Source organism: Monodon monoceros, unplaced genomic scaffold, assembly GCF_005190385.1.
Source record: "Monodon monoceros isolate NGI ecotype Baffin Bay Population unplaced genomic scaffold, NGI_Narwhal_1 Super_Scaffold_16, whole genome shotgun sequence".
Lineage (NCBI taxonomy): Eukaryota > Metazoa > Chordata > Mammalia > Artiodactyla > Monodontidae > Monodon > Monodon monoceros.
The window spans coordinates 19,213,375-19,231,203 of NW_021703772.1; the positions used below are offsets into that span (position 1 = coordinate 19,213,375).

Here is a 17,829-nt window from a genome sequence, read left to right on the forward strand (position 1 = left end):
GGAGCAAAAGAAGAAAGACTTGCCAGGAAGTGACTACAAACCATAAAACGTAGGATAGGAGAAGTATTCTACTTGAAGCGTAAAGGTCAATGGGAACATCTACACATCAAGGATGAATTAATTCTAGTAATGGGCAAGGAATGTAAATAGGGGAGGGATCATTAGGATGGGGGCTCCTGGAAGAAATGTCACTAAAGAAGAAATGAATCTTTTTCTGTCCCAGCCATAAGAAGCCAACTTGAAAAAACCCTATTCATAGGCAACTATGAATAAAAAATGACAGAATACAGTTGTAACCATTCCAATCCGGTCCGGGAAAGCCACTGAAATTAACAAAAGGAATAAAATTAAGGGACAAATGAGAGAAGAAAAGCATGAATAGGGACTTCCCTGGTGATGCAGTGGTTAAGAATCCGCCTGCCAATGCAGGGAACATGGGTTCGAGCCCTGGTCCGGGAAGATCCCACATGCTGCGGAGCAACTAAGTCCGGGAGACACAACTACTGAGCCTGTGCTCTAGAGCCCATGAGCCACAACTACTGAAGCCTGCGCACCTAGATCCCGTACTCCACAGCAAGAGAAGCCACTGCAATGAGAAGCCCGTGCACTGCAACGAAGGGTAGCCCCTGCTCACCGCAACTAGAGAAAGCCTGTGCACAGCAATGAAGACTCAATGCAGCCATAAATAAATAAATAAATAGATAAATAAATAAATTTATTTATTTATTTAAAAAACAAAGAAAGAAAGAAAAGCACGAACATAGATCACATGTCACTTATTCTTTGTGTGTTAGTAGAAAATTGAAGAGAGAGGTTTAAATCCTCCCTAACACACACACCTTAGGTGGCAGGCTGGGTGGAAAAGTATTCAGAGGTAAAACACTTGACTTGAAAGCTGCCAACTTCAGCTCATAACATCTCTCTTTCCATCCATTATTTTTAAACAAATGGCAATCTTGGATAAAAAGACGCCCACAGGGAAACTTCTATTGAGACATACCCTACACAGGGGTAACAAGTAATACTTATCTGCATTTTCAAGGAAATTGAAGAGAATGTGGACTTTAAAGAACATTTTAAAAAATTCAAAGAACATAAAAAATTCAAAGAAGAGCTGAAAGGACATGAGAAGTGAGAGGCAGAGACTAGAGGAAAAAAATTAATACAAAATTAAACTGCTATATGTATACACAGAATATTTCTGGAAGGATTCTACAAGAAAGTAGTAATACTGGTTACCACTGGAGAGAAGAACTGAGAGGCTATGGTAGGAGACTTCCATTTGTTTGTATAGCCATTTGTAGTAGCATTTGAATTTTTACTTTATTTGTATTGTGTATTCAAAACAAAAAAAATTTAAATCATTACATCTACTTACGTCCAACTCAGCAATAAGTATTTACCAAATTAAAAATTAGAGTGACTAGTCAATGTGACTAGATACACTTTGGAAGCAGAAGTAAGATATTGCTAAAAATAGTCAGCAACATGGAAAAGTAGCCTGAGAAAAATCACGATATGAAATTAAAGATAGAAAGTAGAGAGGGAAAAAATATATATTTGAAAAATAGACAATATAGCATAACTGATGTTGCTGAAGCAAGAGGCCAAAACAAATCAAAGGGAAAACTATAAAATTAACCAAAAAAGAGACACAAAGAGTACGCTCTTCCAGAAAAAAAATCTGATATAAGATTATCAAATGATGGACTTCCCTGGTGGTCCAGTGGTTAAGAATCCGCCTGCCAAGGCAGGGGACATAGGTTCAATTCCTGGTCTGGGAAGATCCCACATGCTGTGGGGTAACTAAGCCTGTGTGCCACAACTACTGAGCCTGTGCTCTAGAGCCCATGAGCCACAACTACTGAGTCCACGTGCCATAACTACTGAAGCCCGCACACCTAGAGCCCGTGCTCCACAACGAGAAGCCACCACAATGAGAAGCCCACACACTGCAACGAAGAATAGCCCCTGCTCGCCACAACTAGAGAAAGCCTGCGCACAGCAACGAAGACCCAGCGCAGCCAAAAGAAAAAAAAAATTATCAAATGAACTTAAAAATTACAAAAGAAGCTTATAGATACCACACAGAAAAAGCAAGTTCACCAATGAAAGGAAAATATTAGGCTGACCCAAGATTTCACTACAACATTCAATACCAGAAGACAACAGGGCTATGGCAATGGAGTTCTGAGAGGGAAAATAGAGGTTAAGAATTTATACCAGTCACATTATCATCCATGGTTAAAGTGCAAAGTAGGGAGAAGCTCAAGTATATATACACTTGATTATGCATAAAAAAATGTCTGGAATAATACACCTGTGTAGTGAGAAGTGGGTTCAGATGAAAGGGAGAAATTTAGTGTTTTAACATGATATTCTTCTGACGGGTCTGGGTTTTTAAATCATCATTATATAACAATTTTTATTTAAAAGAGAAAAAACATTCATGGAAGTTTCAAAAAACCTGAAGAGAGGCAGAAAATGATAACCATGAAGAAGTAGCCCAAGAGTCAACAATATAGAATCTAATTAAGAGAAAAACACACACCGTTTTAGAAAGTTCACTTCCAGATTCCATAATGCGCAAACACAAAGGGATAATTTCTGTTGTCAGTAAAAAGTTGATTACTTCCTGCTCATCTGTTTTCACCAGGGCCCCTAAAGAAAATATGGACAAACAAAATTATTTCAGAGTCAGGGTTTCCAACTAAAATTGTTCATCCAGCTAGTTGTGGAACTTAACATACAACACAAACTGTGGTTCATTAAAAAAAAAAAAAAAGGAAGAAAAGCACAGGTTGACTGTTATCAGTCAACACCAAAAGATCAGGTACCAAGTCTGGTCTATCATATAGTTAGCATCTGTTTAGCTATCTAAATAATTTTTCTATCATTCTTGGTAGGCATTCATACAATAATATCACCATCTCTTCTCCATATACCTTAGGTAAGAGAAAAGAATTCTACATCAGTATTAAAGCACATTCCCAGGTAGCAAAGAAACGATGTCAGTCTGAATCCTACTTAAGTCACAATAGGCATAAACAAACATTACTTCCTGGTTATTCAATTGCCCCTCTTTTCCCAAAGAGCACAAATACTGTAGGGCATACCTAAACAAGAAACACACACACCTGGATTCCAATTCTGGTTCCACAACTAGTTTACCTAAGTTTGACAAAGTTACCTTCCCTTTGCAAGCCTCTGTTTCTTTATAAAATAAGAGTTGGACCAATGACTTCTAAAATTCATCCCAATTCTATTACTCTGTTGGTTTCTAAACTTACACCACTGACCGGGTGTCAGACACAGTTCACTGATATCCTCTCCATTCTGCATATAGGGAGGCAGAGTCCCATTAAACAAATGACTGTTCCCTGAGCTGCCCAATGCATCACTAGCTTTTATATGAAAGGCCTTAGTTAACTGGACCTGTAATAACTAAAGTCAATCACTTCAGGAGAGAGTAATATCATTTACTTTAACCAGAACTGACAACCTACAAACGCTACATCTCTAAACAGCACATACCATAATTTACTAACGTGGCCTGCTGCAGATGGCAGATTATTATCTCACTTAGATTTTTTACATGTAGGTCTAAAATCCATTTTGTTAATTTTGTATAGAGTACAAGGTATAGGTCATGGTTCATTGCTTTGCATATGGATATCCAATTGTCCAGCACGATTTACTGAAAAAGACTATCCTTTCTTCACTAAATTCTCTTTGCAGCTTTGTCAAAAATCCAATTGACCATAATTGTGTGGGTCTATCTCTGTACTCTCCATTCTGCTCTACAAGTCTATCTTTTCTCCAATACCACACTGTCTTGACTCTGTAGTTTTCCAGTAGGTCTGGAAATCGGGTAGTATATGTCTTCCAACTTTATCCTTCTTTTTAAAAAATGCATATTCTATTTCATTTGTCTTTCCAGATAAAATTTTAGGATCACCTTGTCAATTTCTATTAAAAAAATCCTACTGGGATTTTGTTAGAATTGCTCTAAATCTATATATCATCTGGGGGAGAACGACATCTTAACCACATCTTAACGATAAACCAATTGATGAATATGGTGTATCTCTGCATTTATTTAGGTTTTGATTTCTTTTGTCCTTGTTTTATAGTTTTTAGCTATAGACTATGCACATATTTTGTAAGACTTACACCCAAGTTTTTCACGTTTTGGTGAAATTTCAATCTCTGTTTAGTGCAAGCACACAAAAATGTAACTGATTTTTGTATAATAACTCTATAACTTACAACCTTGTTAAACTCACTAGTTCTAGTAGCTTTTTTCTGTAGATTCTTCAAGACTTTTCAATGCAGTTAATCATGTTGTATGTGAACACAGTTTTCTTTTTCCTTTTTTTAAAAAAAATTTTTATTGAAGTATAGTTTCTGTACAATACTGTGCAAGTTACAGGTATACAATATAGTGATTCACAATATTTAAAGATTATACTCCATTTATAGCTATAAAATGTAGCCAATATTTTATTTTTTCCTTTCTAATTTGTATGTCCTTTATTTTTTTTCTCTTGCCTTATTGCACCGGTAAGGATATCCAGGATGAGGATGAATAAGACTGGTGAGAATGAACATCCTTGCCTTGTTTTCAATCTTAGGGGGACAACATTCAGTTCTTCACATTAACTATGATCTTAACTGAAGGGTTTTGTTTTTGTTTTTGTACTTTATCAGGTTGAGAAAGTTCCCCTCTATTGCTGCTTTGCTGGAGTTTTTATCACGAATGGATACTGAATTCTGTCAAAGGCTGTTTTTATAAACTACAGAGAAGATCACATGATTTTTCATCTCTAGTCTGTGGATACGGTCAATCATAATGGCTGATTTTTGAAAGCTGAACCAGAATGATTTCCTGGGATAAAACCCACATGGTCATTATGATCCTTTTTACATGTTGTTGGATTTGATTTGTTACCATTTTGTTGAGAATTTCTGCATCTGTGTTCATGAGGGATACTGGTCTATAGTCTTTTTACTTCTTTTTCTGTTTTTATTATCAGAGTAATGCTGCCCTCACCAGGAGTTGAGAAGCCTCCTCTCCATGTTATGGAAAAGTTTTTAACAGAATTTGTGTTATTTCTTCTTTAAGTTTTTGGTAGATTTAACCAGTTGAAACCATCTGGGCCTAGAGTTTTCTATGTTGGAAGGTTTTTAACTACAAAAACTATTCAGCTTATCTTTTTTTTTTTTGAGTGCACTCTGCCAGACCGTATTTTTCAAAGAATTTGTGCATTTCACCTAGGTTGTCAAATTCATGGACAAAGAGTTATTAGCAGTATTATCTTATTATCTTTTTAATTGTCTGTAGAGTCTTTTATAATGCACCCCCTTTCATTTACGGTATTTGTAACTTGTGTCTTCTCTTCTTTTTATCAGTCTGTCTGGATAGAGGTTTATTAATTTTATTGAATTTTTTTCAATAAAAAATTGGGGTGGATGAAATGGGTGAAGGTGGTTAAAAGGTATAAACGTCCAGTTATAAGATAACTAAGTCCCAGGGGTATAATGTACAGCATGGTGACCACAGTAACAATACAGTATTGTATGTTTGAAAGCTTCTAAGAGAAATCTTAAAAAGAGAGATCGTAAAAAGTTCTCATCACAAGGAAAAACAATGTTGCCTAGGTGTGATGATGGATGTTAACTAAACTTACTGTACTGATCATTTTGCAATATATACATATACCAAATCATGTTGTATACCAAAAACGAATACAATGTTATATGTCAATTATATCTCAAAAAACAAAACAAAAAAACCCTGCTTTTGGTTTCACTGATTTTATGTATTGATTTTCTTTTCATATTTTCATTGATATCTAGTCTTTATTATTTCCTTCCTTCTGTTTGCTCTGGTTTAATTTGCTCCTTTTTCTAGTTTCTTAAAGAAAAGCTTAGCTCACTGATTGAAGACCTCTCTTTCTTTCTAGTAAAAGCATTTAATGCTACAAATTTCCCTCTAAGCCCTACTTTAAGCTGCATCCTATAAATTTTGATATGTTGTATTTTTACTTTTACTCAGTTTCAAGTATTTTCTAATCTATGTTATGTATCACTTCATTTATATTCAAACTTGTCTGATAACCCTTGAACTGCAGGAAAAAGTCTAGGCCCAAACATTCACCTTCTGCTTGTACTCTCAATGACTTGGGAGAAACTGAGTTTCTAAAAATACATGCAAGGGTAGACAACTGGCTTAATACCGTCCAAGTACTGTTTCCACCCCCCACCACAGTCAACATTTACCCTAACAACACATAAGTGCATCATCCAACCACAGTAGTAAAAAAAACAGCAGAAGTAGGATGATTTGAATTAGAATAATGAATACAAGTGTTTTCTTTTGGCTGGAATCATGTTGATGTTTTAAATCCTACACGAGACGTTTTTATATCTTACAAGCTGGAAAGAATATATTGGGAAAAATGTTTCTAATTACAGTACCACTTGGGAGAAGATGTAAAAAACAATAACATTCATTTGGAGTATGAGATAACAGTTACTTCTTAAAAGTAGAATAAAATGTTCCTGAGAAATACCAAACTTTTAAATTATACTTCCTGATTCATGGTTTATAAACATAAGGATGTGAACACAGGTTGAACATAAAAATAATAACCAAACAAAACAAAGTTTGTATAACTGATGTTCTTATTATTTGGTTAGTATGTCGAGCAAAAACTATGAGAAAAAGACACTGAAAAAAGGAAGGGCAATTTAGGAAAGAAATCTTCTTGAATGTATTTACATTTCACAAATCTAAAGATTTTACTACCCTGGAGTCTAAGATCTGAAATAGCTGATATAGCGTTTTAGACACATCTCCCATAATAAATGTACATGGAAACATTAATTTGAGCATGCAAAAATTCAACGAGCTAAAACAAGGTAAATCCCTGGAATTATGGGAGAACAGCTCAGAAGTGACAAAGATGAAAAATCAAACCAAGAAACAAACGCAAATTCTTACTCCTGTAATAATAATCTTTTTTTGTTAACACTCTTGTTCTTTACTTTCCCTACAATTATTAAACATTTCTACATACACACTGAATTTAATCCCAAAATGCTGGGTCTTATAGACTTATTAACAATAGTCAGAATGGTACTTGGTAAGAGCAATAATGTTCTGATATTCACTTATTAGTAAAAACTAATTTATTAGACTCAACCCCAAAGACAAAAATGAATAACTGGTGAACAAAAGCTATAAAAGAACAGACAAAACACCTAAGACCACTATTATGAATGATGATGATTCCAGGCTTGCAAAACGATCCTCATAACTTACCAATAACTCCAAGACTGGTTAGCCGAAGATACTCAAAGGGACGTGTTTTGCTGACAGTGTGCAAAAAGGGGTACAAAAAAAGTGGGATGTGTGCTGCAAGAAATGCTGACCTAAAAGAAAAAAATAATCACATTCAGAGCCCAGAGTTAATTTCTAAGGATTCTGAACATTCCCAGGTGGTTAATTCTGTAAGGCCTATAACACTGCTTGACCAAGGAATCTCTAGGAAAGACTGTTACTGGTCATTAGTCTAGACCAGTGGTTCTCAGTTGGGGTGATTTTGCCCCCTCAGGGGCAATGTCTGGATATATTTTTGGTTGTCATACTGAAGGGATTGACATCCACTGGGCAGAGGCCAGGATGCTGCTAATCCTACAACGCACAGGACAGTCCCCTCTTATCCCCCTCCTCCCACCGCAAAGACTTAATCCAGCCCAAAATGTCAATAGTGTCAAGGCTGAAAAACCCTAGCCTAGACCAATGGTTAAGAGAACACACAATTTTCCCTGTATTCAGTACCAAGTACTTTAAAAATTGATAAAATATCCAACTGCAAGTTTTAAAAAATAGGTCATAAAATGCACTTAAGGGCCCAAGAGATTCTCCTAGATGCCCTCCCTCATCTAGTTTATGGGTCAACAGTAATATTCACAGGTAGGAGCTGACAAAAACTTATAAACCAAGACAACAAAATAAAGCAGCCATTATCAAGGTTTATCTGTTATGCTTAAATACTCTTTTGGTTAGAGCTTTCAGATACACTAAGTATCCTAAAAACATTTCAATCTGCAGCTAATATGTTCAGCAACTAATATGGAATCAGTCTATTACTTTATATAATTTATAATTATACCTTACAGGAGAGCCAACACCCAAAAATTTTAAGAAAGTACTCTTGCATTTTTAAGTACTTAAAAGTAATTTTCTTAGCAATGTTTCTAAAGTTCCGAAAGGTCAGTGCCAACCTAGCACCCAGATTTTATAAGGAAAACTTGACAAAGAGAGGAAAGGCTTTAATAAAATGACTATTAAGTGCTTTAAGGCCATAAAAGTCACAAAGCAGATTCCTGAACAGAATCTCCCCTTTCTTAATTTGTCAGATATAGCAGGAAGGCAAAAGTGTCTCAATTTGAATGCCAATTCTCATTTATTACAGAGGTTGCCTAAAATCCTGTGTTAAAAAAGATTCTGAAGCCAAATCTGGCTTACTATGTGAGAAAAAAGTGCTGAGTCCAAATACTAACTGAACTCCTACTAAATGCCATGCACTGTGCCTCATGCGTGGCACAGTGACGCCTACCATGGATTCAGGAGGGAGAAGTAGCTGTATGCCTGACCTTTCCTGAGAGGTGACCACCAATCCTTTAAAGTTCCTTGCTACCAATGGGTAAAAAGTAAATAAGACAATGGAATACTATTCAGACTTAAAAAGGAAGGAAATTCTGACATATGCTATAATATGGATGCACCTTGAGGATATTACGGTGAGTAAAATAAGCCAATCACAAAAAGACAAATACTATAAGATTCCATTTATAACGAGGTACTCAGAACAGTCAAAATCATGGACGGAAAGTAGAATGGTAGTTGCCAGGGGCTGGGGGGCAGGGGAATGGGGAGTTATTGTTTAATGGGTATAGAGTTTAAGTTTTACAGGATGAACAGAATTATGGAAATGGATGGTGGTGATGATGGCACATTATGAATGTATTTAATACTACTGAACTGTATACTTTAAAATGGTTCAAATGATAAATTTTACATTATTTATATTTTACCATAATTTGAAAAGGCAAAAAATTAATTATAAAAGAACATGTTAAACAATACCATATTGTTACTACACTAAAATCTGGTGAATTAGAGACCAGAAATTCTTGAGGAAAAAAAAAAGTAAAAGAAGAGTCCCGAAGATCCACACCCACACACATGTACCCTACTTGCATGACCCTCCTCTCATCATTCAGAAGTTAGGACCACATTCAACACAAACCTCTACCCACACACTCATTCAAAGTATTTACCTGGTTTCTGGGTGTGATGCTACACATTGCAATAATGCCAGAGCGTTGCAAACTCTGTTAGACTGGTGTGCTGTCAAGGTGGGTGGGTTGATAGATGGATAAATATTTACAATTTCCTAAAAATGGAAATCAGCACCAGATGAACAAGGAACAACTTTAATTCCCATGGTATGAAAGCAAACAACTTTAATTCCACGTATCCTATAAGAAGCGAACCATTAAAAGAGGGGGAAGAAATAAACAATACTCCTATCCTTTCATCATAAATATACCTGACTGAGACTATCTGAGACATTTCTACATATATCTCTAGGAAGATCTCTATGGAGGCAACTGTGGTCAACCATACTTCCTCCTATATCCTGCATCACCTGTTGAGGCTTTCACTTGAGGGACTCATATTTATAATCCCCCCTTTTGTCAACACCCTACTTTTAGTTGCAGTGATGAGATAGCTAGCCAGGAAGCATTAGTAAATCAACCACAGTGACTCACAAAAAAGTTTCTGTTTGGTCAGGTAGCAACTGCAAAAAGGGGGAGATAAGAACATGGGTGTATGTGTGGGGATATGTACAAACAGCAGGGAATATATGTATTCTCTGCCGAAAGGCAATGATTTGCTGAACACAATTCCATTTATCTTAATTGTAAAACTTTTACACAGAAAATGTTCCTATAAGAAAGATTAGTTTCTTGGGTACGTGTTGTAGGGACAGAATATGAATTTACTTAACAGATTAAAAAAATTGATCTAATTATTGGGAATTATGGACAATACTTTAAAGGATGATCATTCTATCTTGGTTCTTAGGACTATACCGTATCAATTTATTCCCCACAAATGACCGTTCTGGTCAGAACCAAATTTCAGCTATTTATTCTTCAATGTACAAGAATACCCACCTTTAATCCTACAGCTGTTATACCTTTATCTTAACATTTTCTTTCCCCAGAATATACCTTTCAGTTCTTATACCTTCCTTTCCATCCCCCCCACCATGTAGTAAATATTATTTTGTAGCACTCCTAAAGTTGTGTTTCTCAAAGTGTAGCTCTTACACCATGTACATTGGAATCACCTGGGTGTGGGGGAGCTGCCTGTTAAAAATAGATTTTTCATCTTAGACTAAATATATGAAATCTCTTGGGTAGGATCCAAGAATCTGCATTTTAACAAGTACCTTAGACTTTTCTAAAACAGATTCTTACAAATGCTAACATTAAAAAATATATATACATTCTGGGACTTCCCTGGTGGTCTACTGGTTAAGGCTCCGTGCTCCCAATGCAGGGGGCCCGGGTACGATCCCTGGTCGGGGAACTAAGATCCCACATACTGCAACTAAGCCCGCGCACTGCAGCTACTGAGCCTGCATGCTCTAGAGCCCATGCACCGCGAGTAGAAAAGCACGCATGCCACAAGAAAAAGCCCACGTGCTGCAATGAAGACCCAGCGCAGTCAAAATAAATAAATAAACTAATTAAAAAAATAAAGTTTAGGACTTCCCTGATGGCGCAGTGGTTAAGAATCCGCCTGCCCAGTGCAGGGGACATGGGTTCTATCCCTGGTCCAGTAAGACCCCACATGCCACGGAGCAACTAAGCCCGTGCACCACAACTACTGAGCCTGCATGCCACAACTACTGAAGCCTGCACGCCTAGAGCCCGTGCTCTGCAACGAGAAGCCACCGCAATAAGAAGCCTGTGCACTTCAATGAAGAGTAGCCCCCGCTCACCGCAACTAGAGAAAGCCCCCGCGCAGCAATGAAGACCCAACGCAGCCAAAAATAAATGAATAAATAAATTTATATTAAAAAATAAATAAAGTTTAAAAAAATAATAAAAAGAAAAAAACCATCCTACCAAAGTTTTCATAATCATTTGGGCAAAGACAGAGAGATACAAGTGTGATAAACAGGAATGACATGCAACTCATGGATATATACCCACCTGTAAAAGTGCTGCAATAGTACCAAATGAATGCCACAGCATGGGTGCAAGGTCAGGAACAGATTCTCTCTTTTTACTTAACTCCAGCAAAGCATTTTCCCTTGTCTCAGGACTGGACAGCTCATTGATCCACTGATAGATCTTTTCTCTATCCACCTGAGCCAGTGCAGTAGGCACAGGCTTCAAGTGAAAACAAGAAAGTAAACGTGAGTTTCATTAGAGTCAAATCAAGTCTTACTCTGCAGTAGCCTTTGGAGGGAACATATTTTTTGTAAATACTAGGGGAGCTTTTCTAAATACATATACTTGATGTAAATGAATTAAATCTATCAAAATCTAAAAGGCACACACTCTTTAATAATTCCATGTTTAGAAATTTATCCTACAGGTCTACTTGGGCTGTACCGAAGATATACCAGAATATTTACTGCTGCACTATTTTAAAAGCAGAAAACTTGAAGTCTATCAACATCAATAAGGAACTGGTTAAATATACAGGGGTACATTTTTATATGGAATACTACATAGCCCCTTAAAAAAGAGTTAGCTCTATACTGTGCTGATACTAAATAAGAAAAAAAAAAAACCCAAAAAGGGTGCAGAACAGCATATACGCTTCCATTAACACACATATATTCTTATATATTTATATACAACATTTCTAGAAGTACACATAAGAAACTGTTAACAGTAGTTACCTCTAAGGTTGGAATCTATATGGGAGACCTACTTGTCATTGTATACAATAAAATCTTCTGCATGTAGTTTACACTCTTTTTTTTAACCATGTGCCTATGATGGTTTTTGAAAGAAAAAGCCCTCCCCCACATTGCTCTTCCTTCCCCAGTAATTCCAGCATCCCCCTCCATGAAGCAGAAAATCTACGTAATTTGGAAAAACTCCCCCCTCTAATGATTCTTATACATATTGTACCTCCACCCCTCAGAGATTCATTCATTCCTTACTCATGTAGGGACTATATAAACAGAACATGCTTTCTTTATTGTGCTAAAGAATCTCAATATTCCAAAAAATTTGAGCACTTCTATAATTCTTCACATTTGTCAAACAGGCTTGTACCTTGGTTAAGTCCCTTAACTATTCTTATCTGGAAGATAAGATGGGAAACTAGAAAGATGATAACCATTGCTATTTCTGGCTCTAAAGTCCTAACAAATTCACGGTGATTTCCATCCCTAGCCCAATATTTTCTCACTTAATTTCCCCCCAAACCATGAGGAATTATAGGGTAGGTAGACAGAAAAAAGGGATCTACACTTACAGATGAAACTACTAATGCTCAGAGGAATTAACTTGCTCAATTCACCCAAGTACAAAAGTTGCATATTCCAATCTTTCTTGAACCATATTACACCAGCTTCTCACACTATGCACATGTTCCCACTACACCTTAGTGTGACAGAATGATGACCTATCCATCGCACAGATATAAAAATGAGGAACAAAAAGGAAAACTGTGTTTGCTGAAGAACAGAATGAAGTCTAAGATGGACTTTGAGGAGTAGTCACGTTTACTCAAGCTGAACAACTGCCTTCTATAAATGGAAGCTTGATTAGAAGCTTTTAGTTTAACGTTTATCATTTCTCTTGCTTGCCAGAATGAACCACAAGGTGTTCTGCTAAACAGACTAAAATACCATGTAATTTAAGTCCTCTTTAAGTGCCTCAGAGTAATCTGCTAAAAGTTGCTTTGTAATTCCCATCAGTGATGCTCCTCAGGAAAACATAGGCTCCTAAATGATGCAGAAGGAATAGTTTTCCTGCCCTCCGCTCCCAACAGCAAAAACAGTATGGTCCAAGCACTTGACTTTTCTATGTTGCCACAGATAGGCCCTTGAGTTTAAAAATTATTTTTGGAAATGTAATTCCCACCAGAAGATAGGATATGTTTACATTTAGAGTATTACATCACCTTAAAAGCTCAGTAGAAACAAGGGCTGAAATTTTAGCTTTGGGTTTCCTGCCCACAGTCTCTTGGATGACCCACAATCCTAAAGAGGGCCCCACAGACAATGCTCCAGCAATATAGTGTCTATCCTGATTAGTCATTACTCATTCCTAGAGGCCTGTCATCCAGACACCACCATCAGTAAACTCCATCACCCTCTCTAAAGCCAATGTGTGACTTGTACCCAGCACCCTGTACCCTATCCTGTCCTGGGGAACCCTAGGTGAACAACGCCAGGCTGCATTGGTAGACACCAGTCAGCATGTTGTGGCTTCTGAACACCAGGTCCTATCTCCACATATGACGTTTCCAGAGCTGGCTTGACTACAGCAGAGGAGATCGTGCCCCTGGAGTGGTGCTGGCACTCTGGAGGGTCAATATCTGGTGCCTACTTGGGTCCCTAAGGCCATGACCACCTGCTGCCAGTAATACTCCAACTTCTGCAACCTCCATTGGACTTTAGTTCTAAGAGAGCTATGGACGTCAGGTAGGTGGTAATGTGGCCCTCAGATATAAGCTTAGAGATGAGTTCTGCAGCCACTCTAACAACCAGAAGGCAGTTAGGGCAGTTTGGTACCAGGAAATATCTGAGGTAGGGACCCTCCTTTTCATCACCCCTGGTGAATTTTGCCCCAAATTTAATAGGAGGAGTTAGTTTAAACCCACTGAATACCTATTTGTTATCGGATGAATACAATTATTTCTTAAAATAAAAGTGAGAGCTCACATACATAGTGCTTACTCTGTCAGGCACTGTCTTAAATAAATACTTGTCATTACCACCCTCATTTCATAGATGAGAAAACTGAGAAGTTATTTAAAAGTTAAGTGGCAAAGCCTAGGATTTGAATTCAGGTAGTCTGGCAGCAGAGTCCATACTCTTAACTGCCTTGCTAATGCTGCTTCTCACTTGCCTGAAAGATTAGGTCTGATCTAAACACAACTTTCCAAAAAACTATTTCCTGTGACCTAGACAAAAGAGATAGGAAATATATAAAAATCTCAGACAAAAATTAAAATGTTACTGCTGTTAGTTCAGCAGAATCTGAAAAACAATCAACACCCATGAACAATATCATTGATACTAAGAGAAATTCTCTACTTATTGAGATTATGAGGTACTTAATAACCATCATTTTAATGGGAAAAGTCAGTGAAATAGTTTGACATAGTTCCCTATGTCAAATCATGGCTCAGATGGGCATAATTCAGCTAGTGATAACCACCAACACACACACACACACACACACACACACACACACCCCTTCCCTACCTACATCAACAAGTAATTTTATAACACACAAGGAAAGTTAGTTATTTTGGAGAATAAAAAGGAAGTATTTTTGCTCTTTTTTTTTTTGGCCATGCTGCTTGCCTTGAAGGATCTTGGAACCCGGGCCCTGGCAGTGAAAGCGCCGAGTCCTAACCACTGGACCGCCAGGGAATTCCCATATTTTTACATTTTGAATTACGCACTGATTTCTATATTAACTTACATTACCAGACGACTGATAAAATACTTTGGACTTCATCCCTGAATAAAGCCCCAAAGCACAACTCCAGCATCTTACTAGATCTTGATGGTAATAAAAACCCCAAATGCATCTGACTCTCCTTCTGAATCCCAAAGATCATTTAGGCACACCTGTCACAAAAATGTTAGAATCTGAAAATTGATGCCTTCCTAAAAGGGAGTGGGAAGTAAAAGAGGGGGTGGGGTAGATAAGGAAAGAGAGGGAACTGTATTGTACTTTTATTTATTTATTTATTATTATTATTTTTTTTTTTTTGCGGTACGCGGGCCTCTCACTGTTGTGGCCTCTCCCATTGCGGAGCACAGGCTCCGGACGCGCAGGCTCAGCGGCCATGGCTCACGGGCCCAGCCGCTCCGCAGCATGTGGGATCTTCCCTGACCGGGGCACGAACCTGTGTCCCCTGCATCAGCAGGTGGACTCTCAACCACTGCGCCACCAGGGAAGCCCTGTTTATTTATTTTTAAAAATTAATTAATTTATTTATTGGCTGTGTTTGGTGCTTGTTGCTGCACACAGGCTTTCTCTAGTTGCGGCGAGCCGGGGCTACTCTTTGTTGTGGTGCGCAGGCTTCTCATTGTGGTGGCTTCTCTTGTTGCGGAGCACGGGCTCTAGGTGCAAGGGCTTCAGTAGTTGTGGCACGCGGGCTCGGCTCCAGAGCGCAGGGTCAGTACTTGTGGCACAGGGGCTTAGTTGCTCCACGGCATGTGGGATCTTCCCAGACCAGGGATCAAACCTGTGTTCTCTGCATTCTCTGCATTGGCAGGCGGATTCTTAACCACTGTGCCACCAGGGAAGTCCCTGTATTGTACTTTTAAAAAGCATGGTTTCATTGAATGATCACAGCACCGTGGTTATAATCCTCATTTTACAACTGATGGAACTATGAGTAAACGGTGGGCAGACTTCCTCCTCCTCCAATTCTCTATTTAAAGATTACCTCTAAAGATTCCTAGTTCAATTGCTATAATTCTTTAAATTTATAATTTACTAATACATTTCTGAGGCTGTGGCTGATACAATCTACCAGCACACACCGTCCAGTGGCAGAGAAGCAAATTTATCTGATTTCCCTTTTGGAAACTACCTAACTTAAACACATTAACAATAACGGCAGGATACTACCACAAAAGCAGAGGGTAGCATTTCTTGAATTGAAATCTCTGGATCTTTTCCTTAGAAAAATACACAATTTCAAACTGTTTTGCACATAATTTATTTTTACCTAAAATTTATACATAATTTCAGGGAACTCATAGATCCTGCCTGTACCCCTTTTACAGACCTAGAATTAAGAACATGTTGTCAAGTTTAAGAATAAGAAAGGCCTTGGGAATTCCCTGGTGATCCAGTGTTTAGGACTCTGACCTTCCACTGCAGGGGGCCCGGGTTTGATCCAGGGATCGGGGAACTAAAATCCTGCAGGCCGTGTGTGGTGCCGCCAAAAAAGAATTAAAAATAATAAGAAAGGGCTTCCCTGGTGGCGCAGTGGTTGAGAGTTGAGCCTGCGCGTCCGGAGCCTCTGCTCCGCAAGGGGAGAGGCCACAGCGGTGAGAGGCCCGCGTACCGCAAAAAAAAAAAAAAGAAAAAAGAAAGAAAGACCTTGATTTGCAAGTAGCTACACAAGTACATAACTGGAATGCACACTGGATTGGGAGCTAGAAGTGGCTTCAAAACAGTTTTGCCATTTTTACCATTGTGTGACCTAGAATAAATCATTTACTTTTCTAAGCCTCCATTTTATCATTGGTTATATGAGGGAACTAAATTAATTATCAAAGTCTCAGCTCTAAAATCTCAAAAATTTCTTTCTTTAGTTACAAGTGAGAGACTAATCTAACTGGCTACAAAAAAATCAATTTGGGCTTCCCTGGTGGCGCAGTGGTTGAGAGTCTGCCTGCCGATGCAGGGGACACGGGTTCGTGACCCGGTCCGGGAAGATCCCACATGCCGCGGAGCGGCTGGGCCCGTGAGCCACGGCTGCTGAGCCTGCGCGTCTGGAGCCTGTGCTCCGCAACGGGAGAGGCCACAACAGTGAGAGGCCCGCATACCGCAAAAAAAAAAAAAAAAAAAAATCAATTTTACTGAGGTAAATTTGCATACAACTTTTAAGTGCACCCATTTAAGTGTACATTTCAATGAATTTTGAGAAACCTATATACCCAAGTAACCACCACCACAATCAAGATACATTACTGGACATTCCATTATCCCCCCCAAATTCTCTATACTCCTTTCAGAAAACCCCACACCCAGCCCTCTACTATAGACTAGGTTTGATTTTTTCTAAGAACTTTTAATAGGAGGCAATGTTTACTGAAATACTATGTGCCAGTCACTGTGGATTACCTCAAAATTCTAAGAGGAAACAGGTTCAGGAAGGTTTAATATACTGAAGTTTACACAAGCAAGTATATGGCAGAATTACATTTAAACTCTAGTCTACTCTCTAGAATCAGTGAGTTCTACTTTGTCTATAGGACTGAAATCACAAATATTCCTCCAAGTTGAAGAAATTATTTAAGAACCCAATACAGAAGTTTAAGTTTGATATTCTGTTACAGTTGGATTTGAGTAAATAGTGGGTTCAATTAACATACCCAGAGGTAAAGTCATTTATGAGAAGTCTGATTTGGACTATTAGTTATCACCCTCAACACTTCCAACGACAAAAACAAGATCAATTACATGTAACTATATACTTTTAGCTATAACCTACTTAGAGTCAGTGGTCCTTTCCTTTTAACAGATGTGTTAAAAAATGTCTGTACTATCAACTAGGAGGGACTCATTCTCCTCCTTCCTGTTTATTGGTTTGTATGTGGAAAATGTATTTCAAGTAACATTTTTCTTTCAGTGAAGCTTAAGACATTTATCAAAGTGAGTCACCAATGGTTAACTCCAAGTGTCACTAACAAAGGGTACTGATAGTTGGTCTTCCACTTCTGAAAAATCTTAACAGAATGTGAAAAGAAGATATTTAGAACTTAGAAAAGATCCACATTTACCCATAAATGGGAAAGAAAT

The 17,829-nt window shown here is 37.9% G+C and overlaps 1 protein-coding gene across 2 annotated transcripts in view; it reads right to left on the reverse strand.

Annotated features, from left to right (window-relative positions):
• CNOT9 (CCR4-NOT transcription complex subunit 9) overlaps positions 1–17,829 on the reverse strand; it is a 34,545-nt gene that overhangs the window by 13,008 nt on the left and 3,708 nt on the right. For both annotated transcript variants that reach the window (XM_029224580.1, XM_029224579.1), the window contains exons 2-5: positions 11,302–11,481; positions 9,352–9,467; positions 7,328–7,437; positions 2,552–2,661 (exon numbers count right to left, since the gene is read on the reverse strand). In XM_029224580.1, the coding sequence (XP_029080413.1) occupies positions 2,552–2,661; positions 7,328–7,437; positions 9,352–9,467; positions 11,302–11,481 (516 nt within the window). The remainder of the gene's footprint in view (positions 1–2,551; positions 2,662–7,327; positions 7,438–9,351; positions 9,468–11,301; positions 11,482–17,829) is intronic.